The sequence below is a fragment of the Denticeps clupeoides genome, chromosome 13 (genome assembly GCF_900700375.1).
Source record: "Denticeps clupeoides chromosome 13, fDenClu1.1, whole genome shotgun sequence".
Taxonomy (NCBI): Eukaryota; Metazoa; Chordata; class Actinopteri; order Clupeiformes; family Denticipitidae; genus Denticeps; species Denticeps clupeoides.
This window is the reverse complement of record NC_041719.1, coordinates 6,093,100-6,120,754: the sequence shown is the minus strand read 5'-3', so window position 1 is coordinate 6,120,754 and position 27,655 is coordinate 6,093,100. Positions and strand designations below refer to the sequence as shown.

Below are 27,655 nucleotides of genomic sequence, written 5' to 3'. Positions count from 1 at the left end.
AGAAGCTGCGATTAATGCCTGATTACTCCAGTTTAAAACTGTCTATGTCTGTCAACAAGGAAACCCTAGACATTTATGGCTGGGTGATTTATCAAAAGTACCCTACTGTAGCACCCTAAAACTTTCAATTTGCTGTGAGTGTCCAACTGAGGATGTACCTGCCTGACAAATCACGCTCTGACAAAGACTTCATTAACATAAATTAATCTTTCTGTCTGTTAGGTGTGAATATTGTGTTGCCAAAACATCAGTGGTCAATTGATCAATGCATGAATTATGAAATAAAAATGACACATAACACATGAATCAATGCACATGTTATGGATGTTATGTGTAAGTCATGGAGTCATTTGGAGCGCTTCTGGCAAGCAATTGGCCATCTGCAAACAACAAATTAACAAATTACCATAATTCCTTTCAATTTACACGTTTACTCATTACAACTCAGACCGCAAACCCGAGCAAGTTGCACTTTAGGATGGGACCAGATCCTGGCATGCGTACTGGAGGCGGGGAGGGATGAGACGGCCGGGGAACTGGACGACAACAGGAGACATCTGAAAGCTCTCTAGTCTTACTTTGGAGTTTTTGCCACCGCTGCGAGACGACTGCACCGAGTAGCTCCGCTGCACCAGCTGCTCCGGAGTGGACGGGGACTTGTCCGATGACTGGTCTGAGCCTTTCTCTACCATGGCGTCCGGCTCCAGGCCCTGGGGTGTCGGCGAGCGTGAGCGTTTGCGCAGGACAGGTGAGCAGGCGGGCGTGCTCCGGTTTGAGTTACTGGCAGTACTGGGGAGAAAGGGAGAGAAGGGCAAATTAATTTGAATGAATTACATTAGAGCAAGAACAAACACCAAAAGAAAAATTCAATTGTAGAAATTCTGCACCAGCTTAACGATATGATGTGCATGTATGTATTGATTCAGGTAAACACTCAGAGCACTAATCATACATTAGTTATGCTTTTCTCATGTAGAACACACATTTAACTGTATGAAAAATCTGAGCTTAGTCTTTTTGAAGACTTTTATATAACCAGTTTAGGAAAAACTTAACAGACTAACAGTATGTGAATTATGTAATGAAGTTTGATTAAAACAGACTTCACATGTAATTAAATGTTAGATAATGTTCAATATCAGGATGCCAAACGTAACCGGACAATTCGACTCAATAATAAGCAGCAAACAAACACTTCCTGTAGTTATTGAGTGACTAGATGACCTTGCTGGGTTTTGATTGTTAACCACAGAATTACATTTATATGTGTAACCATTTAGGTACGTAACATCATAAAAAGTCCTTATGTGACATTTAAGCCATTTAAAGCCCAACCAGCACATATTAGAATAATATTAAGTCTCAATGCTGTCTGTGGCAGGATGTCCGACCAGAGGCTCAAAATATATACATATATACTCTTCCTTTATTTTTTTTTATTCTTTTTCCCTTTTATTCCCCAAAAGTGATAGAAAAATAAATAAAAACTCGAAAAGACCGAAAATCACAGAAAACAAAAGACATGAAACATTAATTAGGTCAGGACAAACCAAATGGTCCTGCACCAATATTAAGTATCAAAAGTTTGTCTCTCTCTCTCCGGCAGCACTGTCTCCCTAAAACTTCATTATAAAAACACAACACTAAATTACACACCCCAGAATATTTACAAGCATATGAAAGTGATTGTCATTGTGATACACAGCACATGGTGCACACAACGAAATGTGATTTGCTCAGTAGCACCTCAGTGGCACCTTGGCAGGAAGGGATTCAAACCGGCAACCTTCTGATTACGGGGCTGCTTCCTTACCTGCTAGGCCAACACTGGCCCATGTACTAATCACACAAAAAACAAAAAACTTACACCAAAACCTTAAAACAACCCCAGTGTCCCCCATATCCCCAATCAACTCCAAACCAAAAGCATCTAATTTAAGTCATTTTTCAAACATGTGAAATTGTTTGCTAATTAATTGGGCCAATTAAGGCCCTTCCGACATCAGCAGATTGCATTAAAACCTTATTTTCCATTCGTGATTATTTAAATTTTTTTTTACATCTCCTTTTGTTACTTATAAGTATATTTGCAGACAAAATAAAATATGTTCAATTAAATAGATTTATTCAACAATCATTTTTAAAAAATAGCTGTATTAAACGAAGGATAAAAAAAAGTTTATGCCTTATTAGTCACCTACTGTAGTGATCTGGTAAATATCAGGACCAGTTAAGGGTTGTTTCCGGGTAATCCAGGAGCCTTTGAAAATTTAGTCTGATTAAGAGCCGAACGTGGACAGAAAGCAGAACAGGTCAATGTTCATGCTCCACCATTGCCCTGTGTTTACATGAAAAGAGCGTTTAATCACATTATGTCAATGAAAACAGGCATTAGGATTTACTACCGTCACCCTGTAACCCACTTGTCCTCATGGGGACACTGATCTCCAAAAGCTTGGTGCACCACGGCAAGACCGCGAGAGATGTACGTCTTAAACCATTGTATTTGGCAGACATCTAAAATTCTGGACACAGGAGCATGCGCCATAGCATGAAGGTTTAGGGTGGTCTGAACAGAGCGGTCAGCTGTGTGCACGTGTACACACACACATACACACACAGCCCTGCTGAGTAACCTCACTCCTCATTCTGACCTCGTCCTTGCAGAACAAAGGCTGTAAACGAGCTCGTGGGTTTTGTGCCGACCGATCCGACCAACCGTTACTTTATCTGACATTACACAACTGCTTACATCACGAGTCACTCGTACAGAAGAACCTTGCGCCACTCTACGGTTACAGTGGGATCCTGAGCACAACCTGATTAGCGTTGATGGCCAATGGCCGGTAAGGCGGTTTCCTGGATACTCTGTCTTCCTGTTCAGCAGATGATAAAGTGATAAAAAACTGATGAAGTGATAAAGTGAAGTGATTGTCATTGTGATACACAGCAGCACAGCACACAATGCACACAGTGAAATGTGTCCTCTGCATTTAAGCCATCACCCTTGGTGAGCAGTGGGCAGTCATGACAAGCGCCCGGGGAGCAGTGAGTGGGGATGGTGCTTTTACTGTCCTTTGATTGGACCCCTGATATAAGAATACGGTGGTCATCCACCTCCCAACAAGACTCTCCTGTTCTGGCAGCCTTTGCTAGCCTTTTTGCCCCTGGTGATACTTTGTGTTTATGAGTGGAAGGCCACAGGCCACAGCCACAAAGTGGGGGTCTTCATTAACACATGAAAAGTCATGACCCTGGAATCTCACATCATTCGGTTACTAATAATAAAAAAAGGATGGTCATTAACCAGTGGGAACTTTTAGACTAGGAATATGATTGAAGATTCATCTTTTCACTTAACAATCACAGAAAAAGATCACTGAGCCACAGTCCATCACAGAGTTGGCAATTTTAACATGAAGGCAAATTCTGAATGGATCTGTCTTGAATGTCAGTGTGCAAGCATGAAAGTGTACATAGTGTAATATGCAGTAAGCTAGGCACACATTAGTGCCACCTTCTGGAAGTGACAATATGTACAATGAAAATATAACTTTTTAAATTTATAAACCACTGTCTTACACAGATCCTTAACAGTAACCCATTTTCATGGTCTCGGCCTCACCCACCACAGGACTCACACACCATTTACTTACACACTCATACCTATGGTCAATTTAGAGTCGCCAATCCACCTAGTGTATATGCTTTTGGACGGCAGGATGGGTTTGCAATCAGGAGTAAACCCGCAACAGCACGGGGAGAGTATGCAAACTCCTCGAACACAACGTCGGAGTTGGGATTATAACTAACAACCACCATGCCACCGTGCGCGACCCTGGGCATAGACAAATTACATGAAATTTCAAAGGCTGGACTGATGGACGCACTAGCAGATGTGGTCAAACAGGTGGGTGATATCCCTGGCGTGCTGGGGTTTGTGGTACAAAGTGTTTATGTCTCAGAAGAGCGACAGCAGGACCCGACTGTTAGATAAGTGAAGTGGAAGTGATTGTCACACGTGATACACAGCAGCACAGCACACAGTGAAATTTGTCCTCTGCATTTAACCCATCACCCTGAGTGAGCAGTGGGCAGCCATGACAGGCACCCGGGGAGCAGTGTGTGGGGACGGTGCTTTGCTCAGTGGCACCTCAGTGGCACCTTGGCAGATCGGGATTCGGCAACCTTCTGATTACGGGGCCGCTTCCTTAACCACTAGGCCACCACTGCCCCAAACTTTGGTGAGCAACGTGGGTGCAGTACCGTTGCTCCTCGTTACTTCAGCGGTGACCTGGCGGGCCCGGGCCCGAGAAAGATATGTGAGGCTGACTGAGACCCCCAGTTGTTTCCAGAACTGACGCCAAAAGCGTGCGAAGAATTGGGGGCCTGCATGAGAGAGACGGTCAGCGGGGGGTCCATGATGAGGCACCACCTCTTGAATGACTGTCCGCCCTCTGGGAGGCCATGGGGAGACCGGTGAACCAAGCTGCCTTCATGAAGTGGTCCACCAGAACCAGGATGGTGGTTTTGCTCAGTAACGAAATCCAGGCTGACGTGGGACCAGGGATAATGTGGTTGGGGTAGCAGCAGAAGGGATCATTGTGGGTGGCACAGGTGGGGCAGTCTGTGAAGAACTCTGTGACGTCTCTGGACAGACATAGTTCTTGGGTCCCATGGACGCCAGTGTGACCAGTCAGTGAATCATGGTGACCCCATATCTTTGTGAAAGACAGCAGGCAGGTCGTGGTATCGGGTTGGGACCCCTGGCAGGTTTGGGGTCTGCACGGGCAGACCCCTAGTCTGAGTGCAGCGACATCATGGATACGATGGGACAGGGTCCAGGGTGTCAGTACCTCTAGTGGTGGGCCGTGCTCTGCTTGCCCCATTGCTGGACCTTTCTGGAGGTCCAGGGGATGTGGGGCTTGTGCAGAGCCAGCCAGGGTTATGGGGAGTGGCTGTGAGAAAGAAAACAGCAGTCCTTGCGGTGGGTTCCGATGTTCAGATGGAGGGGCTTGGCGTGAAAAAACACGCCCTGATCCCAAGAACAGCACTTTCTTAGAAAAACAGAGAAAGCCGGCTTTACCATGACGTTGCTGTAGGCAAAGATGGCAGGCTGTTGAGGCATCAGGTGGAGTGGGAGAGTGAGGGGCGAACAGTTGGCAACATCAGAGGCAGACAAAAACAGATAAGGACAGTCCAGGAGAGGAGGTCAGCGTGGAGCAGAGTCAATCAGCAAGGTAAGGAAGGGCTTAGCAGCAAAGAGACATGTCTACAATGAGTGAGCAATGTTCCAGATGTTTTATCTGGCTCCCTGAACCAGGCGGTCTCTGCTTCCGGGTTGTCATCGCTCTGGGTCTTCGTGTGCCATTCGTAGGCCCGGTGGTGACACAGCAGTCGTGACAATAACTTATTAAAAACATTGCACGGGCTGTTGCGATTTATCCAATAACTGAGGACTGAAAAGCTTATGGACTCCCATATGGCTTGATTCCAAACCATTTTCTCCTCAAATATTACTCACAACAGGAATGCCTATCAATGAGCAAACAAAAAAAAAAAATCACAATGCTCAGGCCCAGAGGCAACAATAAATGAACGGTCAAACAACAATAAATGAACGGAGGCTCGGAGAATATACGGCAGTGCTGCAGACGTCACACAGCTTTCAGACGGGGCTGAGCCTATGAGGTTGCCATGGGAACAGACACCACATTTTGGGGTGGGTTTGGAATCCATCGCGTGCTGAGAAGAGCAAACCAAAAAAACGAAAACATCACTAACGTAACATAAGACACGTATGGGTTTCGAGCTGATGGCGTACGAATTCTGAATTTTGGGGGTGGCAGCCTCCACTGCGAAATGCAGCTGTCTCAAGCCAACACACCAGTGCCTAAGGCATCTTCATCTCTTTGATTAGGAAATGTGTCTCGAACCCCCATTATGCAGCTAGAGCGAAGGGTTAAATTGGCGGCAAAAACAAGAGACAAATGCACATTGCTACAGCAACATTGCCACAGAAAGTTTGAAATATTCAGCATGAGGATCTAAATATAACCTGCCCTCAGGAAGCTCCCACTATCTGTGCAGGGGGGAAGGGGGTACTGAGGCATCATGGGAGCAAAACTAAAGATCAAACATGGATCATAATGCATGAACGACAGCGGCACAGCAAGGTGGAAGACTCAACGCAGGCTACCACACATCTATTATCTATCTAGAGTCTATAGTCAATTTAATAACCGTTAAATAACAGTGTTATAACAGGCGTGTTTATTTCTTTATGTTTCAACAGATGGATAAAGAGACATATAAAGTACAAGTTTCTAATTAAACAAGAAATGTGTTTGTGTAGTGTGTACACAACTGTACAAATAATGCATATGATAAGGTGTGAAACCTTGCCTTGGGTTTGCAGTGTTTTTAAAAACCACTGAGTTGTCTGCTGTTACCCATCGAAGCCAACATTCACGCTCCAGTTCCCAGCAGCCACAGTTCCGGGCTTTTCCGAAAGACTCTGCATTCATAGCGGCATTGGCCGACCCTCAATAATCTCTCCATCTGGCAAACAAAATGGGAGACCGAAGTGCACCCACACACTCAGCGTTTCAGACGGGCTACAAGCGGGGGAACAGCTTCTGGGGGTTCGGCTCCAATCAGACGTCTAGCTGCAGTCACACCCATGCAACACATGCCCAGTCCAGTCTCCAGCTGAACACACATGCATACACACGACGAGAATGATCCTTCTCAACATGCCCAGCCCCCTTCACCCCACAGAAAAGGAAGGATGGACGAGGGATGGAGAATGTGAAGGAAAAGAGCTCCGTAGGAATACCAGCACGTGGCAGAACAAGAACAGAGCAGGAGCACACACGATCATCACTAACCTGGCAGCCATGAAGCACGGTGCCGCTGTGCTCCACACCTCTCAGAACATGGACGCAGGGAAAGATGGAGGCGGACAGGAGGATGGAGGAGGATGAGGGGAACATTCCAGACGGCAGGTAGCGCTGCCGCTGCAGGCTAACAGCCCTGTGGCTACGGCTGCCCGCGCTCCCCGTGCCGCTGCCCATCGCTTCTGGTGCTGTCCTCCCTCTCCCTCCCTCCCTCGTGCTCTAACCCCCTCCCTCCTTCCCAGCCTCTGCTCCTCTTAACTCACGCTGCATACTCTGCTGTCACAGCCAACCAGCCGTCAGTGTCTGCAGATACCGGCAGGGGAACGGAAAGAGAGAAGGGAGAGCGAGAATGTAAAAACACGAGCAATGGCGGAGAAATAAAGAATAGGAAGGGGGTGTGACTGGGACATTTCATGGAGAACGAAGGAGGCAGAGAAGTGGTGTGAGATGTGCAGCAGCTAGACTATCTTGTGATTTATTATTCATGCTGCTGTAGAATGGAGTGGGGTGAACGGTGACATCATCACCGCTCACTTTACCCTGGACTCCCCACAAAAGCTCAACATCCCTGACCTGCACACACACACACACACACCACAGCACAACACACTACTTTAATCAGTGGCAACTTGAAAATCAACTAGGTTTCATTAATTGTGCCTTTGTGGTGCAAGAAACTATGGAATCACGAAGAACATTATTAATCGGCACATTTGTTTTCAAAATCAGGGGTGTCCCACTGTAAATGTGGCAAATAAATATTCACAAGACTAATGACTAAAAATAATAGTGTGCTAAATAAAAGTTTGACTAATAATTACATATAAACAATTAAAATTGTTAAGAATGCAACAACTAAACAATAATAAATCAATTAGCATTTAAGGTTGCAGGGCAGAATAAAAGGCAACAAATCCACAACTTTTGACGCCAGTAAAATAGGCCACTTCTGATTATGAAAGCTGGTCACCAACAACAACAAGTTTGTTGGGAACGGAGCCGGCGAGTATTTACCAGTAAAGAGTATTAGCAGATTGAAGGCATTTGCCAGTTTCAGTGTGTAAATCTGCCAATTCGGTGTTCACCAGTGGGTTCGTGCTCCCGGGCAGATCAACTCGGACACAAACTTACTCCTGTGTGTTTGAGTGATTGCTCCACCGTTGCAACGTATCGAAAGTGAGCGCAATCGGTCAAAATGCACTTAAAACATTTTGACGCTTTTATTGGCAGTAACTCCTGGTGATGGAAGTGCTGGCTGCAGCTCTTGTTAGATGATTTTATGGTGCAGTTATAAAAACGGTGCTGAAAAACAACACCACGGCTGCTCTAAAGCTCGAAGGCCAAAAGAACGGAATGGAATTTCATTCTTTCATGACAGGGAAAGTGAATTATAAAAAAATGACTGAAAAATCTATTTATATACAACAAGGCATGTTCCATAAAAATTGACAACGAGGGGTTTCTTTTAATTTTTACTCTGTTATCGGAACTTCAACATCAAGATTAATAATGCAGCTACTAAATTGTGCTGCAAAATGCAAAAAATGTTTTGTACATGTAAATATATATCAAATGATCTAATCTATATTTTTATCTAGAACTTATTTACTAAGAACAGCACTCAAAAGAGTCAGGTGGTTTTTATACCTTCCCATGAGGCCAATTACGGCTGAGACATTAACCCAAAAAAGGCTTTTTTCTAAAGACCGGAACATTACTTGCTGATGAAGATCTGACACCAAGCTGTGAACAGCCCTGTTCCTCATGGAAATTTCCTGACTATTCATAAATGATGGAAAAACGGAGGTCAGTTGCAGGCATTTCATCTAAGAAACCCCGTTCCTGGGCGTTAGGGAAAATCAGGAATTCTTTCCCAACAAAGTGTGCGCCCAAATGAATATATAAAACAACTTTTGCTACATGCCTAATCTGCTTTTGCAACAGGTAAATCCCCATTTCTCCACTCTGTATAGTGTAATATGGTTCCTCTACTTTTGTTTTCTGGTCTGTAGAAAGGTTTAGTATTTCGTATTTTTCTGCACAGAGAGCCAGTCCGTATATGTATTTTTGGGAAGAGTTTACTATGAAGTTCAGGGGCTGGAAAAGCTTGGCCGTGTCTACGTGGCTGTGAATACGAGACATGTGGGGTCATGCAGGGGTCAGGAGAAAGACTGCTAGGGAACGAAGAAAGCCCTCGGCGGGGTAGATCACTGTAGTGGACTGGACGGAAAGTGGGATGCCGCGCCAGCAAAAAAAAAAAAAAAAACTTGGAATAACAGCCCCCCCTCCCCTCCCTCACCCCTCCATGTCCCTGCTGTTGCCACCAGTGCACTATTGATGGGACTGACACCCGGGTCAGCCACCATAATCAATCAGTCGAGCGCGCTTCCAGGGCAAAGGCAAAGACCATTCATCATCCTGCCATTTGGTCACTGCACTGGTTCCCAGTTTCAACCAGCAACGTGGGGGGAAGCCTGTTTATGGAGGCAAGTGAAATGTAATCATGACTGTGCATGACTCAGACAATAGGTCCTCACTTGGATGCTGGTTATATTTACATGGATGCTCATTTTAACAGCAAAACTGCCATAGAAAATGTAAAAGAGATTCCGAAACCTCAGAATGCCTGGCTTTCTGTGCCTCCATGTAAATTGTACAGAGAATTTTTTACATTTCATTTAGAGCCTTTTTCCTAATAATTTTTATAGCCCCTCAGAGGTTGTGATGCTGAAACCACGGATATTTATGCATCTAGACTAACACACAGCACGCCCACAGTCAGCTCTCTGCTGAGCGGTACCGGGAAAGTGACTGAAATGTTTTAAAGAGGGAGCAGAATAGAGGGAACTGTGAGTCACCGTGCCGCAAGGTGCAGTGGTGGGCGTCAGTGGTGGCCTAGCGGGTAAGGACACGGGCCGAACTGTCAAATTGGTGCCACTGAGCAAAGTACCGTCCCCACACACTGCTCCCCGGGCGCCTGTCATGGCTGCCCACTTCTCACCAAGGGTGATGGGGTTAAAAGCAGAGGACACGTTCACTTACACCTGCTGTCATCCTGCTTAACCATGGAAACGTGGCGTGACTGAAAAACAAGACTCTACCACCAGTTGCTTCATGGGACACAGTGCTTTTTTTCTTTGGAATATCTGATATTTACCTGAGCGGCATAACCTTTAACCTCTCGTGAACAGATGTGCGTCCAACCAACCACCCACACACAAACACAGCCTTTTGGAAATGGTCTTTTGCAGCTCATGCAGAGACACAAAAGGCTGGGCACTGGGCAAACACGCGACAGCTTGCAGAGGTTCACCTGGGAAGGCCGGGCGATGCCGCGGCCAGTATTGTGAAAAAACACATCAGCCTTTCAGGCATCGCTGGCGTGCAGTCTGCCATTAACTATCATGCTGATGGGCAAGAGAAAGGAACTCGTACAGCCCCAGAGCCACGCAGGCTACCCCATCACTCTCTAACCTGTCATGATACCAACTCCTGAAACTTCAATTTGCTAGATATGATGCCACCAAACAGTCTCATAAATATGGCCTCGTTTTATATTAACTTTTTATACCCTGTATTATGTAAATCAGGCACATAAACAAAACAGAAAAAAATGGTTACACACGTTTCTTATGAAGGGCTAAGCGTACTAGAATTACATAGATAAATACATTTGCAGCATTTATCAGACGCCCTTATCCAGAGCGACTTACAATCAGTATTTTACAGGGACAGTCCCCCTGGAGCAACTTAGGGTTAAGTGTCTTGCTCAGGGACACAATGGTAGTAAGTGGGATTCGAACCCGGGTCTTCTGGTTCATAGGCGAGTGTGTTACCCACTAGGCTACTACCACCAATAAATACATCAATTACTAAATAATAAACTGTTACGACCTATTTGAGATGCAAGAATAAAACATTCTAAATCAGCAATTACGTCTGTCAGTCTGACCCATCAAAAGTGGGCGTTACCATCCATTATGTCTGTCCATTCTGTCCATCATGTCTTTCCTCAAGTAGGTTCATGTTAAACCTCTGATATGAAAACCACCTAAACGATACAGAAGGTATAGCCAAGGGGAGGCTTAATTAACTACATAAGCACAAACTGGATAAAACCAGAGAACAATGCTTTAAAAATTAAAAGTTAACTTAATTAGAACAAAAACACCACAGCCCAAAAATGGTATTTGGAAATGGCCTACTTGCAAATACCTGTAGCACAGTTCAATTTGTTTCCAATTCATTAGATGAATTTTCAGTTAATTCAGATTCAATACTTCAGTTCAATACTTCATTTACGGCATTTATCAGATGCCCGTATCCAGAGCGACTTACAATCAGTAGTGACAGGGACAGTCCCCCTGGAGCAACTTAGGGTTAAGTGTCTTGCTCAGGGACACAATTGTAGTAAGCGGGATTTGAACCTGGGTCTTCTGGCTCATAGGCGAGTGTGTTACACACTAGGCTACTACCACCCTATATTAAAAAACTGGGATGGGAAGGGATTACGATGTTTTAACGTTTCAGCTCCCCCCCAAATCTATAAAATCTTATGAAATGGAAATTTGAACCATGGTTGTAAGATTACCACAAGATTTGTGTAAAGACTATCACAAAATATTGTGGTTTCGGTGGCTAGAAAATTTACATTAAACATCCAGCGGGTTAAACTGCTGTGGACGAACCACATGTTATGGTGGAAATGCAGAAAGTTACGTTTAATTTTGAGATGTGACAGTGCTTGTCTCTCTAAAATAGCTTTAACTATTTAGTTTGAAAAACTATGCATTGTGAAAACATTTATTTACCTAAAACCCGTGAAAAATGTAACTCACTGCTGATGGACATGGGCAGAGCCCTTAATATCCCCCCAATCCAGGCCCTGTGACGATCACGTCACAGTATTAATGCATTATTCGTGTTTGCTGTGCAGTGCATCCCAATCAAGCGGTGTCATCAGTCATCTAACCAATCAAACACAGCCGTAGTGCGGCAGCTAATAATAGAGCGGGGAGGGAAGCCCCCTGGGAAATTAGCGACCACGGTGGCTGTAAAGACAGAGGTGACAACGGCTATATAATGACTGTGTTTAAGAGACGTGGAGACAGCATCCTGAACGTCCGGAAGTGGTGAGCACAAGAGGGAAAGCGTGTGTGTTTTTGGGACGGGAGGGGCTCTCCTCTCACGTGTTGTAGGCTGCGATCTCAGCCAGATGCTGCGCGGCAACGTGTCCACGTCTTAAAGTAGGACACTGCAACACTTTCGCACTTCCCCTGTTATCTCCCCCTCCCGCGGCACGGCAGATGCGGCCGTGGAGAGCGGGAGGCAGCGGGCCGAACGCAGAGCACGAGCAGCGCTCTCGGTGTAAAGGGGGCCTTGCCTGAGGCAGGTCACCAAAGCCATGACTTGTAATTGGTGGGACATGTCCTATCTGGTCAACATCGTTTCATTCTGCTGCAGCCGTCATGACAGACCTTCAAAGGCGACGGCTTCAATCAATTATGATTTCAGATGCTGCACACACACCCACACACACACACACACAGGGTATGGAGAGCTTCCAGCCCTGCATCTTATATTTTGGCTTGAAACCCCGTCCTGCTGTGCAGCTCCCCAGCATATTACATCATAAAAAACAGCAGCCAATCCTGCATCATCTTACACAGCACAACAAAAAACCTGGCACACACACACACACACACACACACACACACACACACACAAGCACATCGACATCTCTCAAACTCCTGCTAACGGTTAACAAGTGCACGATCAGCAGTAAGTACCCTGGCACAGGTTTAGGGGATGCGTATAAGGTCATACAGAGGTCAGCGCTATCATCCTCATTAGTAAACAAGCCAGAGAGCAGAAACATGTAGCATTGCAGCACCAGCAACAATGGCGTCCTCCCGGCGACATCATCTCATCTGCACCCCAGAACTCCTGCTGTTGGGGCCGTCATGATCCTGGAAGACAGCGCTGCCGCTACGATGGTGGCGGTTCATCGCAGGTTACGGCCGATTCCTCATTTCCCATAATACCCCTGCAGCGACCCATTCATTCATTTGTTCCCCTGTCACCTGCACAGCCTGTGCTGCGCTCAGATTTAAGCCGACGCATTTAATCGCGGAAAACAATGCGATGCTTCAGATTAGCTAGAGGTATAAAATAAAGCCAGAAAAAACTGCGGCAGCACTCAGACCCACAAATCAGCTCACACCGCTGCTAAATCTGGTGAGGTTTATGAATGACACTCAGGAGAGTCCTACTTAATGTTGGCTTATTCTGGTTACTGTATACATCCTTTATAAATATTCATATTTAACATCTATCATTTATTATTTAGTTCTTGTTTATTTAAAACCCCTTGTATTTGTAACATATTTGCTAAAATCAAGCATCAAACCTGTAATGAGTGAACAAAAAAAGTCCTTTGTAACATGAACAATTCTAAAATATGTAATAAAATGTTATAGTTTGTGTTCAGATCTTGACTCTGGACATCCAGAAAGTGGTCAGTGGCTGTCAGCGGCTACTGCACATAATGCAACAACAGAACCAGAACCGAGGCAGTAAATAATATAAGGAAGAGCATGCAACACACACAGACACACACACATATACATACACAGTTTACCAGACATCTGTGAAAAGATGTCACCTTCATGAAAGAATAGAGTAAGCGAGGGATAGAAAAGAAGAGAGGGAAACAGCAGGCGACTTTGCCGTGTTCAGCGCGAGGCGGAGAGCCGGTGAGAATGCGGGAGAAGAGATCGTCCTGCGTCCCACTGCCATTAGCCAATTAAAAAATACAACTCACACTCACGCACACAATTTTTTTTTTTTGAGGACCTATGGCAAGAAATTAACTTTACATTTTAAAATATTTTACATTTGATTTTTACAGTGGACTCCAGCTCTGTTCAGACACCCCCGCAGACGAGAAACTCTCACTTGCTCATGCAACATGAACACACTGGGGTTATGCAAGTCCAGAGTGATACAAGATCAGACGTACCCTGATCACTGTCAAAGATGCATGCACGCACACACACACACACACACACACACACACACACACACACACACACACACACACAGTCCTTTCTGTCACACAGTCCTCTGGTTTGTTGCCTTTTTTTCCACTCACACACTTACCATGCGAGTTTGAAGCCTCTCATTAGTACTGTGAGTGTGTGTCGGCCGTGCCGTGGTGCGAGCCCTGTGTGTCGGCGTGCTCGACCCAGGCCATGGCGCCGGAGGAGAGGGAGCCCGACGTGGGACGCCTCGGTCCGCCGCAGCCCGGCCTGCAGCAGCTCGGTGCCAGGCCTCACGGACACGCGGCCCCCCTCGCTCCGGTCCCGCCGGTCCTGCCAGCCATCGGTGCGCTGCCTGTCACGCGCTGCTTCTCGGCTGCTCGCTCGGCCGCTCTCAGCCGCCGTCCCATTCACTGCTCCTCGCAGCTCACGCGCCTTCCTAATCCTCGGCTTCTTCCCTCCCCTCTCACGCGCTGCCTCTCGAGCCACGCTGCAGATGAAGCTGCACTTGCTGAGTCCGGGGCTCTACTGAGCATGCTCATCTCAGCCCTCCTCCCCGCTCCCTCTCCCTCGCTCACTCGCTCAGTCCCTCCCTCCTGCTCCCTCTGCTGGGTCCGCTGGCAGTGGCACCAGGGACGGGCCGTGGCTCAGGAAGGAGCGGAGGGCGATGCGGCCAGGCCTCTCCAGGTGAGGGTCTGTTTGCCGGGGTCTGCGGGGCCCGGCGGGAGTGAGCGGATGTGATGGGGGATTAACAGGGACCTGTTGCCACGCCCTCATGTCAGCCTCAATCAGTAATCAGTGTCAGCAGCTGGGCCTCCTAATCTCTTAATGCAAGAGCCGCACTGGGAAAAGCCTGCATTAGCAGGGGAGTGTGTCACTCACGGCCTTGTATATGTTTGTATGCAGACAAGCATGGTGCACATGTGTGACATCTTTTCACAGGAATTAATTGTTAATAGGATAAGATAGAGTAAAGCTTGTTACACTATTCTAGTTCAAACGATTAAGCTAATAAAATCATTAGTTGCCTCTTTTTCAATTTACATTCAATTTTCATAAAAAGGAGCATTCTTTAAAATATTAAGGTTTTTTATGTTGTGCATAAATAACTATTTAATTAACATACTTATTTTATATATATATGAGGTACTAAAATAATTTATTATGTATATCCAAACTATATACACAATATATAATTTATTAGAGATTAAATTATGAAATTATCAGGGTGGGGTGGTGGCTGTGATAGAAAGGGTTTAACCAAATTAGAAATAAAATTCAGTAAATAAAATAAATAATAACAATAATAATATGAGGTGTGTGGATGTCTTGGTTTCTAATTTTGTTATTCATTATAATGGAATACCTTACTATGCAAATATTTATCTTACTAAATGGCAGTCGTATTATTTGTTGTGAACAATGAAAACACAAATCCTAAAAGGAAGGTACTGATGTGCTCATGCTTGGGTAAGGGCTGATGCTGTGTTTATGAGATGGCATATCTGCGGTGTTTTTCTCAGAGGTGTGCTGCCAATAATGCAGAACGCCCGCAGAGTGCTCTGCACGACACCAGCAACAGCATAAGCAGAGATATAAAAAAGAAGTAAAAGAGCACATGCACACACTGTAATTTGAATTCACTGGCTCCAGATTCCAAATGTGACAGCTGCCTTCCTGCTAATCCCTGAAGATCTGTTCCCATAACTGACATAATGCTTTATTTGTTGCTCTTTGTGTGACATTTGATAACCCCTTTTACACTTTAAAAAACATTTTTTTCAACCATATCTTTTACATGCATCGGGAATCCAAAGGTGGAGCTATAAGCCTTGAACCACTGACTGCAGGACAAATACAAACATTTTGTCAAGCCTGCTTCAGAGGGAATGAGAACAACTGTGCAGACATTAAGTCATACATGTACTGCTGCACTGAATGAAACACATATATATTCCTCTGAGTTATCCGTCTGGAAATCGGTGGCCAGACTGGTGTCTAGTTGTGCCTCTGGAGCATCTACATAAATCCCCCTGTTCAAAGAGCCACAGCGAGACTCACAGACTCATGATGATGGTGAGAACCTTTTATTGCTGTTGCAATATACCATGTCAATATTAAATAAGCACTACCGAAACCTGGCCATCAACCCAACCATACATATAAACCACACAGTATCACATTGGGGCGCAGACAGGTCAGGAAGATAGGGCATAAAAGCAGAAAAAGCAGCCAGGGTTGAGGAAAGAGGAGGAGAGTATTCAATGTGTATTCAATAAATATACTCGTAAAACATCTAGATTTGTTGTAAATAATCCCCGGGGTCCCTTTCCCAAGACTTCTTCTTCAAATAAATGAGTATAATAACAGAAGTAATGCAGGAAACCAGTTGAGCCACCACGGAGCAAGAGATCTTGCTCTTGTGGTCTGGAAGCTCTGTGCCGTACGCTGCTTGGTACTGAAAGGACAGCTCCCTATGGCAGACCTACAGCCTGATACCACCACAACTGCCTGCTCCAGCAGACACCCATCGACCCATCATATCCAGCAATATGCAAAGGAGGCTATTCATTTCACCTGACTGGAAGGAATCAGCTTCACAAGAACTTCAAGCCATGAACTCCAAGCTTTGTATTTTATGCATATCAATATCACTCCTTTATACTCAAATAATCCTACAAAAAAACAACAAAAAAAAACAACTAACATATATGTACTACAATAACCGCAGAGGATCACTGTTAGATGTATTTTCAGTCTTCAGGCACTGGATCAGATTATTTTTAGAGGATATAGGTTGATTTCTCACAGCCAATGAGAGGCCAGCATTGGGGATCAGGTGACTATCACACTACTTTGTCGTCAGAATGGGGATATGTGGCCACATCCAGTGATCCCGCCCCCTGTAACAGGCACAACAGAGGACAGTTAGGCTTTCTCTCCCTCTTTGTCACACACAAACACACGCACACACACACACATAGCACAGATGCATTTAAAACTTGTGATCATTTACAATAAAGATATTCTACACACTGCTCTATAAAAGCCTTTCAGTGGTTTTGGGACTGTGGAACTAGGCAAAAGCCTCACAGACGTGGTCCTCTGTGCTCCTGCTTTTGCACAAACACACAAACAACTATTCATAGCCACGTGTCCATGAATAAAAGAACATCGGAAATGGGAGAACAGAGGTTAAGAAGATTTTTTTTTGCAAAGTCCTGGTGTAATCAGACACAAAATGAACATAACTGGTCAAGGAAAGTGGCTTCTGTGTAGCCATGGCAACCAATAAAGATAGACATGCTTTTGTAGACTTTTACCAGTCTTAAATCTCTTAATGTTTTGTTTTTAATGGAGGGACCAGAAAGGGTCAAAGTGGGTCTGTCCAAGGAACAGGTGAGTTAAAAGTACAGAACCACCGGAAGCTGTGTACTTGAGTTAAAGAACAGATACACAAGGTAAAAATTTTAGTTCAGGATAAGTAAAAGCATGTGACAGTGTATGTCTTGGTGCCGGTCCCATGGGGAGGGTTGCATTAGGAATGGCATCTGGTGTAAAACTTTTGGCATGTCGATGACCAGTTTATATGCTGTGGTGAGGGTGGTAGCAGCCTAGTGGGTAACACACTTGACTATGAACCAGAAGACCCAGGCTCAAATCCTTTTTCCCAGGTTCACTACCTTTGTGTCCCTGAGCAAGACACTTAACCCTAAGTTGCTCCAGGGAGACTGTCCCTGTAACTACTGGTTGTAAGTCGCTCTGGATAAGGGCGTCTGATAAATGCTGAAAATGTAAATGTAAATGTGACCCCTAACGGGAGAAGCCGGAGGAAGAGGAAGAGATACATAAAAGTTTTCCCTTTAAAATACCACTTCAGAAAAGCAAACTATTTCCATTAGGTAAAACACAGAGACTAGTGAATAAAGAGTTAGACAACATTGAAAGTTCAGTTACAAACCTGGCCAAGTCAAATTTACTATAATTGGAACTGATGTTTGTATAAATAAATATAAGGTGCAAAAGTGACATCTGGGGGTGGGGCTTGCAGTGTTTGTATGTGTGGTGTTTACCTTCACTGAACAGGCGAGGAGCTTCACTCACACAAAGACATGTTTAAAATTAGTTTTTTTTGTAAAATAAATGCCAGTTTGTGTAAAAAATGGCAGATTACTACCAACATTCAGCGAACAAAAACATTATACAGATTCTGGACAGAGTGGCGTAGATTGTGTATAAAGAAATTATTACTAAGTCACCCAGGGCTAAATCCAACTTAAAAAGATGAGAGAGGTCTGTAAATTTCACCATAGGTACACATTAACTGCGAGAGACAGAATGTAAAACAAATACAGGGAATCCCATTGTCAATGACCTGAAGAGAGCTGGGACCACAGTAACAAAGGTTACTATTTTTAACACAGTATGTCGTCATTGATTAAAATCCTCGAAAGGTCCCCCTACTGAAGCCAGCACATGTCCAGGCCCATCTAAAGTTTTCCAGAGACGGAATGGGAGAAGGTCATGTGGTCAGATGAGACCAAAACAAGCAGCTTTGGGGCTGCTTTTCTGACAGGACAACTGGTCCGTATTAAGGAAAGGATGAATGGGCAATGTATTGAGTGCTGAGTGAGAGCACTGAAGATGAAACATGGCAGGATCTTCCAGCATGACAACGATCCCAAACACACTGTCCGGGCAACAAAGGAGTAAATACAAGGTTCTGGAGTGGCCTAACCAGTCTCCAGACCTCAATAGGATAGAGAATCTGTGCCCAGCAACAGCCCCAAAACATCACAATGGAGTGGTGTGGGAGAATTTGGGAAGTTTGAAAACAAGTTGTGCTGCAGCGTTCTGGATTTTTGAGGTCTGAGTTAGAGGGGATTTTTGACATCTGAGTTACTGGAGACTTTTCAGATTCGAGTGACTAGAAGAGATGGTTCTGTCCACTATGCTGTGGCCACAGCCCCACCCTTTATGAGTGCACACTTGCATTATTCCTGAGGGCACTACTGCATTTTGATAATACTATATTGCTGTCCTCCAAAACAGAGGATTGGGCGTACATGGGGATGAGTCCCTGTAAGTGGTTTTATGAGTTTTGAGCAAGTTTGTAAGTATTTTCCTCTCGCTGGATCATTTCACTTCAATGTGTCGCCCGCTCTCCACACAGAATTGCTTGCCACCACTGAGCATTAGAATATAATTACAATATATATATATATATATATATATATATATATATATTTTGACTTGGCACCTGTTGCTAAGGCAACCAACTGAAATGTACATTTTGCCAGTCAGTTCAAACATTTCCAGCCCTGTATGTCATGCACCGCTGCATTTAAATGGCTGCTGTTAGTTGTGTGTATTTGAAATGACAGTCATTTAGCCATACGGACAAAGGCAGCCCACTCTGTTACCATGGCCACTAATGGCGTAAGTCAGTGTCACAGTTGCAATGACTTTTGTTGCTGTGTGAAGGACAGATGCCCGTAACCCCCCTTCTCTTATTCACACACACATGCTTTCTGTTTGTTTACTGATGGTTTCCATGGCACCGAGCCCCTAAGGTATTCAGGAATAGGAGTTGTGCTATTTTTGGGCTGAGAGGGTAGCTGACGCCACTCACTGTGAAAAGCGATGGTATTGAACATGCGCTCAGGTCAACAAAGCTGCTACTTTGCTAAAAGAAAAACCTTCTGTGAAGAGCAAACTCCAGCCTTTCAGCTGATGAAAACCTGCCAACGCATGGTTACATCACCGCGGAATCAGCTAATACACGCTGCATTAAACTGATCAGAGCAAATCGCCGTCAGGATTAACGATTTACATTTCCCCCCATACAATAATATAATGAGAGCTCTAATCCAGTGGTGCTTCACAAGCAAAATGGTGTCTGCGATGAACTGATACAACCCAGAACCCATGAATGTTGTCTGTCTTTAAATGTCCATATGATCAAGGCAGCAGTGAAGGCTTCCTACTTCCTGTTCATTAACTGAACCTAACTAAAGGAGAGCTGAAGTAAGCACAGGATTGTGGGTTAACATGAACCCTTGAAGTGCCGCAGGTATTAACGCCAACGCCACCAATCTCAATGACACTCCAGGACTGAGACTGTTTGCCGTAGTGACAGGACACATGGGGTCATCCTGTGATGGTGCTATTTTTTTTGTGTCTGTTATCAAAGAATGTCTGACTGCATGCATTTCAAATCAACCAACAAACTGTATTTCAGTTCTAACTTTGCTCATACTGATTTTGTTGCAGCGAAGGAATGTTGTATTAGTGCTTTTCTTTCTGGGACAATCCCTCTAAGGGTGCAAGTTTGATTGGGAGCAAGAAAACGTCCAGTAATTCTACGTGAAATATGACTACACAATGCTCTCCTGGACGCAATATATAACTCATATCAATGTAGGCGGAGGCGGGTGGTGCTAACTTTAACTTTGGCTGTGCATTGCGCTTAATCATTTTATTTGTTTTTCCAGCCCATCAGGCTGTCCTACCTGTGAGGTCTCCATATCAGTTTCTTCCACTTCCCCTGCTTGGCCTATCAGCAGACAGAAAAATGGGATTGATGGCACCGCTTATTGGGAATCATACAGGCTACTGATGCATCAGGCTGCAGGTTCCAGAACAACTTCCTGCATGTTCATAGAAAATATTCAGCTGCCGATGAAATAAATTGTTATGCTCTGCAATTTCTTTGAGGAGCAGCTTGGGATCTCCCAGCATGCTGAGGGAACTCCTGGCCTCGGAGCGCAGGGAGATGGGATGGAGGGAGTTGGAGAGCAAAATGACGTGGGTGGAGAATGGCACAGCAGCAGACTAGCACCCACATAACAAAAAAAAAGTTCTCATGAGTCACTCTATCCATGCATGGCAGGTCGAGGTGGAGGCAGGACCTGGAGCCATCAGCAGATGGCTCCAGGAAGATTACCGGCATCACGCTCCTCTCTTCTGACGTCCAGCTCATTCACTTATCTGGGGAACTCATTAAGTCCGTCACCCCCATCAGCTCACAGCAATCACTCTTCTCGCAGGCTATCCTGGGAGAATATCTCTGGCTGATGGGGACTGCATTAATCTCTTCACATTCGACAGAGCTCAAGTGGGCACAAGTAGTCCACAGAGAAGTTTGAGATTATCACACAGTTTCCCAGAATGTGTCTCCATCTTTGGCAGACCTGAGGACTTCGGCAGAGGCCAGGTCAAACATTTTGCAATGGCTTCTAGTGAAAGTGATAACAACACAACAACAAGCATAACAGTGGGCAGGCATGAAAGGCGCCCGGGGACGGTTCCTTGCTCAAGGGGACCTCAGTGGCACCTTGGTGGGACCGGGATTTGAATCCGCAACCCTTCAGTTACAAGTCCGCTTCCTTACCCGCTACGCCGCCACTGCCCGGGATCTAGGATTACAGTGCTGGGTCTGTAATAATTATCACATAGCAGTTGCTAATTTCATTAGTATCAAATGCATCCATATTATTTTATATCCTCTACCCCCCAGGTTTCCACATTTTTAGAACAAAATTGGCAAAATTCATCATCTTACGATATGTTTGGGGTTAAATAACACATACGCGTGTTTAAGCTGGCCGCCACCAATCAACAAAGAGTGAAAGAGAGATGTTTCAAGGTCGCATTTAATGCCTTTATATTCAGCAACATTAAAGATGCATTATGACTGTTCCAGCAATTCTAGCGTCATTATTAAATGGCATGCATAGGTGGAGTTTTCAAAAAATTGTGACCATTCCTGATCTACTGCTACTGGGAAAAATTCCATCAAGATGACCAGTTAATCTGAAGCATTTTTTTGAAATATATTTCTGTATGTTTACGATTAGAGCATTTTGTTTTTCTCGATACAGGATGTTAGAGCTCATGGCACCACCGGTAATAAAAATCACTGAGAAGTAGGGAGGATATGAAGAGAAATAAAACCAGGAGAACGGAAATAAGCAGAACACCCGACCTTGTGGTGGTGCATGGCGAGCAGGCAGACACCATCCTGTCTCCTGCGCTGGCTCTCATGTCCGTCGGAGGGTGGTGAGGATCGGCGAGCCCAAGCGCCAGCGTTTCGGTCACGCCGCTAACTCCATGCGCGCCGATGCGGTCCCACAGTTCCCACATTCAGTGGCGCCCAGGCATCCACTCCTCTCCCCTTTCCCCTCGGTCATGTACACACGCTCATGCCCCGAGAAGCTTAGAAGAAGAGGGAGAGGAAAAAAGCTGCTCTCTAGGAGAAGAGAAAATGATCAGGCTTCCTGCTGACTGGCGTCTTCTGCGCTTCTCTTCCTGTATGATTTCGGCAGCGCTTTCCTGCTCCTGGGGACACGTTCAGCACAGGCTGAGTAAGTGACTTGTGTGAGAGTCGGCGTTATGTAAAAGCAGGGCTTGCAGTGGGAGAGTGAGTAATCTGTGGCTAATTCCGGAAGACGCCGCGATGGAACCGTCTGCTCGCTAAGCCACTGACCAGGGCCTAGAATAAAATACCTACAACTCCAGTCTGTTTCACCCCGGATGACCCTCTACGAAATAACGTCCAAAAGCACTCTTCTCAGATTATGCCAAATTACCGGCCATAAAGTACACCAAGAATAACCTTCAAACCGGTGGCATTCAGATGTTGGAGATCTTACACAGCTAATCTGGGTCCGACTCAAATCCTATATTGAATTGTGCATATTAGAAAATATTCATCAGTTCTGGAAGGTTTATGAGCTTGCAATGGGAACCAACAAGTGTTTCAAAGCGTTCAATGAAACCAATAAACACCTGAATTTGGTAAATATGAGAAAGAATTAATGTGATCAACAACTGGGCCAAACCACGACCACGATGGCACGCTTGTTGACTTTTACATGGAACCTCACATTAAAGCCCATTCCCGAGACCTTTAAACCTCCCAATCAGGCCCCAATGGTACTCACAATTCTAAAATCTCAACCTGATTCTAGCTCAAAATTGTGCCAATAAAGACAGTCAAAAAATAAGGTGTGTATCGCTGTAATTCTTTTAAAACATTTAGTGCTGTTTAAAAAATTTAATAGTCTTACATATTCATTATATATTTAGTCATAATTGTGATTATTTAATTGCAAAATGTGCAATTAATTTGGTAATAAAACATAGATAGAACTAAATTAAGAGTGAAAATAAAGTCAATAATCTCAAGTAAGAGTCAATAATCTGGTTCATAAGCGAGTGTGTTACCCACTAGGCTACTTACACCCGTATGTGAAAGTCAAAATACAGCAAGATACAGAATGACTTTGCCACTTTCAAGTTTACATTTTGACTGACGTGTGACTCACAAACATTTGTTTAAAGACAGACGACAGGGTCAGGGTTAAGGGTCAGGAACACAGTGGTAGTTAAGTGAGGTTTGAACCCTGGACTCTTTGGTCATCTCATTGATTAGGTTTCTCCCTAGATGAACCCTATTTTCCACATGGTTCTGTACAGTGTGCAACTGTGCATGAGTGTGTGTGTTTGTGTGAATATCGGTGCCTCAAATCTGATGAGGTAGTTTTTGAGCAGCCAGTGACTCACGACCGAAAACCAGAGACCCGTCACCTGAGCATGTAAAGGCACCAGGAATCCATTTCTGTGATGGACCTGAGAGCGAGGGGACCTGACATGGGTCTGCTCTGAAACAATCAGACTTACCTCCTCCCCTCAAAAAAATGAAACAAATAAAAGCAAAGGAAGCACAACAGTGGAGGCAGCATTTTCTCTGCTTTCGCTAAATCACTTCCTTCCCTCCACTTCCCCTTGCGGAGTTAGACCAGAGGGCAGCTCGGAGGCACGCCAGGCTCTGCCGACGTCTGCAAAAAGGCACAAACAACGAAGAGAAAGGACAAGCGCGGAATGTCGATCGGTGACATCAGCGCGATGCGAGCGGCGCCGCTGGAAATCCGTGCTGAGTCGAGCGAATCGGAGAGGGCCTCGTACGCACGCTGGACCAGCTCCACCCGCGTGCTGTGATACCTGTGATATTCACGCGAAGAGGAAGCCACGCCTGAGCGTCTACTTTACTTCATCAGCCGGAACCCAATCTCACAATCAATGTAATGCGGCCTGCAAACGTCAGGCATCCACAGATCCCAACGGCACTGGCAACGCAACTCTAATCCACAGTTATTTTGAACCTCGCAAACCAGTATGAACCGAAAAACACGAAGATACGAAGGTCCTGGACGCCTAGTGCAGGTCTCGGTTAAATCAGATGGCTGTTTCATGTATTATTCAGCGCTCAGTCCACTCCTGCCAAAAGAGCCGAGCCCCCCCCCCCCACCCGGTACTGGCAGGCCGAGTGACTTCCTGTGGCCCTGCCATTATGGTGCTCAATAATGCATGGAGTTCAGGAGCCTTGGCGACATTTACAACTCGGGGAAGTCTATAAGCTTAAAGCTGCGGCGACAACACGGGAAAAAATATGCATTTATTCCTGTACAGCTTCTGGCCATCTGGACAGCGTGGGAGTTCTGACAGAACAGAGACAGGCCGTGTTAAATCGTGATTTGTTGTGTCACATCACAACTATGTGCAGTATGCTCCCTGGCATTTGGTTTAATAAACACAACACGGCACATGCCAATAATGCAGCGATCCAGTCAAACTCTAACAATGGGTCAAAATGATGAAAACATTCTTTGTCATTATGAAATTTGCATTGATTAATATTAACAATAGCTGCAGACACACAGTGAAAGATTCCCCTGGTCTTACTTTATTAAAAATCTTTGTTAAACTGTAGATATAATTATTATATTTACTGTACCCTGCAAAGTGTCCTTGAGATTCTATTATAATGAAAAAATCTGAAATAAACTTTACTAGTAAGCTACAAAATTAATTCAATGCCACAAGTTTTTGTTTAATGTATTTTTTTATGTAACCTAAATTTTACCATGACGGCTTTTTGAGATTAAAATCCCATGCAGTGCTTTGATTAGTGTCACTGCTCCAAATCAAATTAGGCAATTTTTGAAAAAACACTGTGGGTATGACTGTAAAGTGCAAGAACATTTCCCCTATGAGGTAAACAATTATCATGAAAATAAGCACAGCATCTGAAATATGGTTCCAAAAACCACACAGCCCACTTAAAAAGCCCCACCCTGAGCCCATGCGAATTCCATTCACTGCTGGGATTAATGTGTTTTTACTTAGTAGCTTCATAATGAACGTTTCATCCGGCTGCAGAACATGGATATTAGTCAAGCAATAAACAACAGAATCATATTGTCACGATTACGATAAACAGCAGACATGATTTGCATGCCGAATAGGAGATGTTAAAAGAGACACACAACCCTCTGAGACTCACCTGGGGCACCTTAAAGAAATAAGAAAAGGTCAGTGGCAGCTCATCTTTGAGGGGGCTCAGTAGCAGTGATGGTTTAAAGTGAAACCCTACCCAGGTGCCCCTCTGCTCCTCGCTAAAAATCCGGGTTTGTGCCCGGCGCGGTGGACAGTGTTGTTTGTTGGGAGGGTAAAAAAAAAAAAAAAAAAGGACAACAATGACATTCCCTGGCTTGCAACTGTATTCATGGGCTGACTTTACAAACATCGAGCAGCGCATTCAGACGGCATAATGAGGACAAAGCTGCGGCCCGCTCACATGGGGACCAGGAGGAATTCGGGGTGGGAAACTCTCTCAGCCACTCAGACGCGTTGAAACAACGCTTACCTGTATTTATCCGCGCTGGACCTGGACCTGGGTGAGGGAGACAGCGGGGATGAAATGATCCCTGATTTCGCGTGTAAATAAAAAAAAAAAAAACCTGTCTTTCACAGTCTGAGACACCAGTTTAGAGTGTCTAGCGGCCGAGAGCTGGAACGTACCCCGCCTTATCTAAGATGAAAAATGCTGGCTGAAGAATTCTTCACACCTCTGAAACCTCAGTGGATAATATTTACCTCTCCTCGCGGATAAATGGAGTCAGGAAACGTGTGGAGTCGTCATCATGGCTACTCTGCTGACTGCTGTGCTGACTGCTGTAACAATAAAAGACATGAGGGAATTAAACATTTGTGAAATGTGCTCATATTTGACCCTAAAGTTGAACAAAATATGAGACAATTTATTCTGCCAAAAATAAAAAGTATCAAAATATAAGCATAACCTTTGCATTTGACAGCAAGTTTGACATAAACCAGTTCTGCTAATTTCACCATCATAAATAACTGTGTGACACATTTACTTCTGCTGAGGATTTAAGTTTAACTTTATTAACACACAGAAAGCATCAATTTTATCTGTCAATATGCATGTATGGACTAAAATTTCAGAATGTATATTTTCCTGCGGGGGTGACAACATTCAATAACCGAGAAATGAATGTATAATTTAAAACAGCCTTGCCGCATGTGAAGGTTCCTACGCTGACGTGTGTTCGAAAGGACAACACTAGAGGGCGCCACAATACACGATGAAACAGGTCACATGGTGCTCTGACCACAGCAGACAGGATATCAGTAAAGGAAAATCCAGCAAAAATGTGAAAACTGCAAATATCTGTGGTGTTCCTTTAAAAAAAAAAAAAAGAATTATGACCACCCTTGAACTCTGATGCACTGATAAAGACACAGATGCGGATGATTGTTGTGTGGAAGTTACAGTGCATTCAGTCACGCCTCATACATTTACATTATGGTTTTCCTTGTCGGTTTAACCAGGGCCTTACGGACTGGGACAACTATTCAAATAGAAGGAAAAGTCCGCTAGAATGACGACAGAAACAAACTGCTGCTCATTTCAGGTGACGGATTTCACAGTTAAAACACAGCAATCGGAGGCCTCCGCAGATCAAACGCATCCTAGAACACATGAGTGCCAGCACTCTACCGGTGATCAAAGCCGCCAACCCACATGAGAGACAGTCGCTCACTGCGTCCCTCTTTGTCGCACATTAGCCGCATGCTGCTGCAGGGGAAGCAGTCATTAGGACAACGACGTCAATCTGGATCAGGCCGTCAGGTCCTTCGGGATTGTAAATGTAGATGTCAGTTTTATGGTGAAACTGTACGTCATGTGACGATTAAGAGGCAGAAAAATACATTTATAGCTCCACAGGTGAACGCACTTTGGAGGTGGAAGATCTGCAGCAACCAAAACACCCTGTTCCCTCACAGCGTGGTGTGCAGAAGGAAGATCTCAACCCAACTGTGAGCTGCAGCTAAAAACGGCACACGTCAAGGCACGTGGAGAGTGTTCAAGACCGTTTTAGGTCTTAAAATGAAGCGCTAACAGCCTGAAAGTCTGCTGCTTATTCTGCAGCAGTTCAGTCGCTGGGCCTTTCAATGAACCATGGCTTTAATGAAAAACGTCACTTCTGTGTCCAGAACCGCAAATCCCTTTGGTCATGGTGGATATTCTCAAGCCTTCACAGTGCACAGTCACATTTAACAAAGGTAATGGGGCCTGTACAAGGGTGTATTTGAATAGGTTTTTCTAATTTTTTTATCTTATTATTTTTGATTACTGAATTGTAATTTGATGAAATGAAATAGCATCACAAAATGCTGAAGCATGACTGCTTATTTAAAAATATTTCATTCAGATTTACTCTGCCACTCTGTACCTTAAAAAGCCCACGGTAATAATGGGTATGCATCGCAGCTATCAGAAAGCATACTGAGACATGGTTTTCATAATTAAGCACCACTACTGATTTGTGAAAAAGTGAATAAGCA

The 27,655-nt window shown here is 44.6% G+C and overlaps 1 protein-coding gene and 1 long non-coding RNA gene across 23 annotated transcripts in view; one reads left to right on the top strand and one right to left on the bottom strand.

Moving 5' to 3' along the window:
* The window catches only part of LOC114802644 (uncharacterized), a 29,632-nt gene extending 5,385 nt beyond the window's left edge, over positions 1–24,247 (top strand). The window contains exons 2-3 of the long non-coding RNA XR_003751750.1: positions 20,434–20,573; positions 20,663–24,247. This is a non-coding gene — a long non-coding RNA (uncharacterized LOC114802644). The remainder of the gene's footprint in view (positions 1–20,433; positions 20,574–20,662) is intronic.
* Positions 1–27,655, bottom strand: part of gramd1bb (GRAM domain containing 1Bb) — a 77,217-nt gene that overhangs the window by 18,136 nt on the left and 31,426 nt on the right. For 9 of the 22 annotated variants that reach the window (XM_029001750.1, XM_029001749.1, XM_029001751.1 and 6 more), the window contains 3 exons: positions 25,880–25,957; positions 25,650–25,676; positions 579–789 (listed from right to left, as the gene is read on the bottom strand). In XM_029001750.1, coding sequence (XP_028857583.1) covers positions 579–789; positions 25,650–25,676; positions 25,880–25,957 — 316 coding nt within the window. Of the gene's footprint in view, positions 1–578; positions 790–6,890; positions 7,074–7,162; positions 7,185–14,060; positions 14,522–20,451; positions 20,496–21,926; positions 24,218–25,649; positions 25,677–25,879; positions 25,958–27,655 lie in introns of those variants that run through there. The other 13 variants (XM_029001760.1, XM_029001757.1, XM_029001762.1 and 10 more) reach the window with 8 other exon arrangements.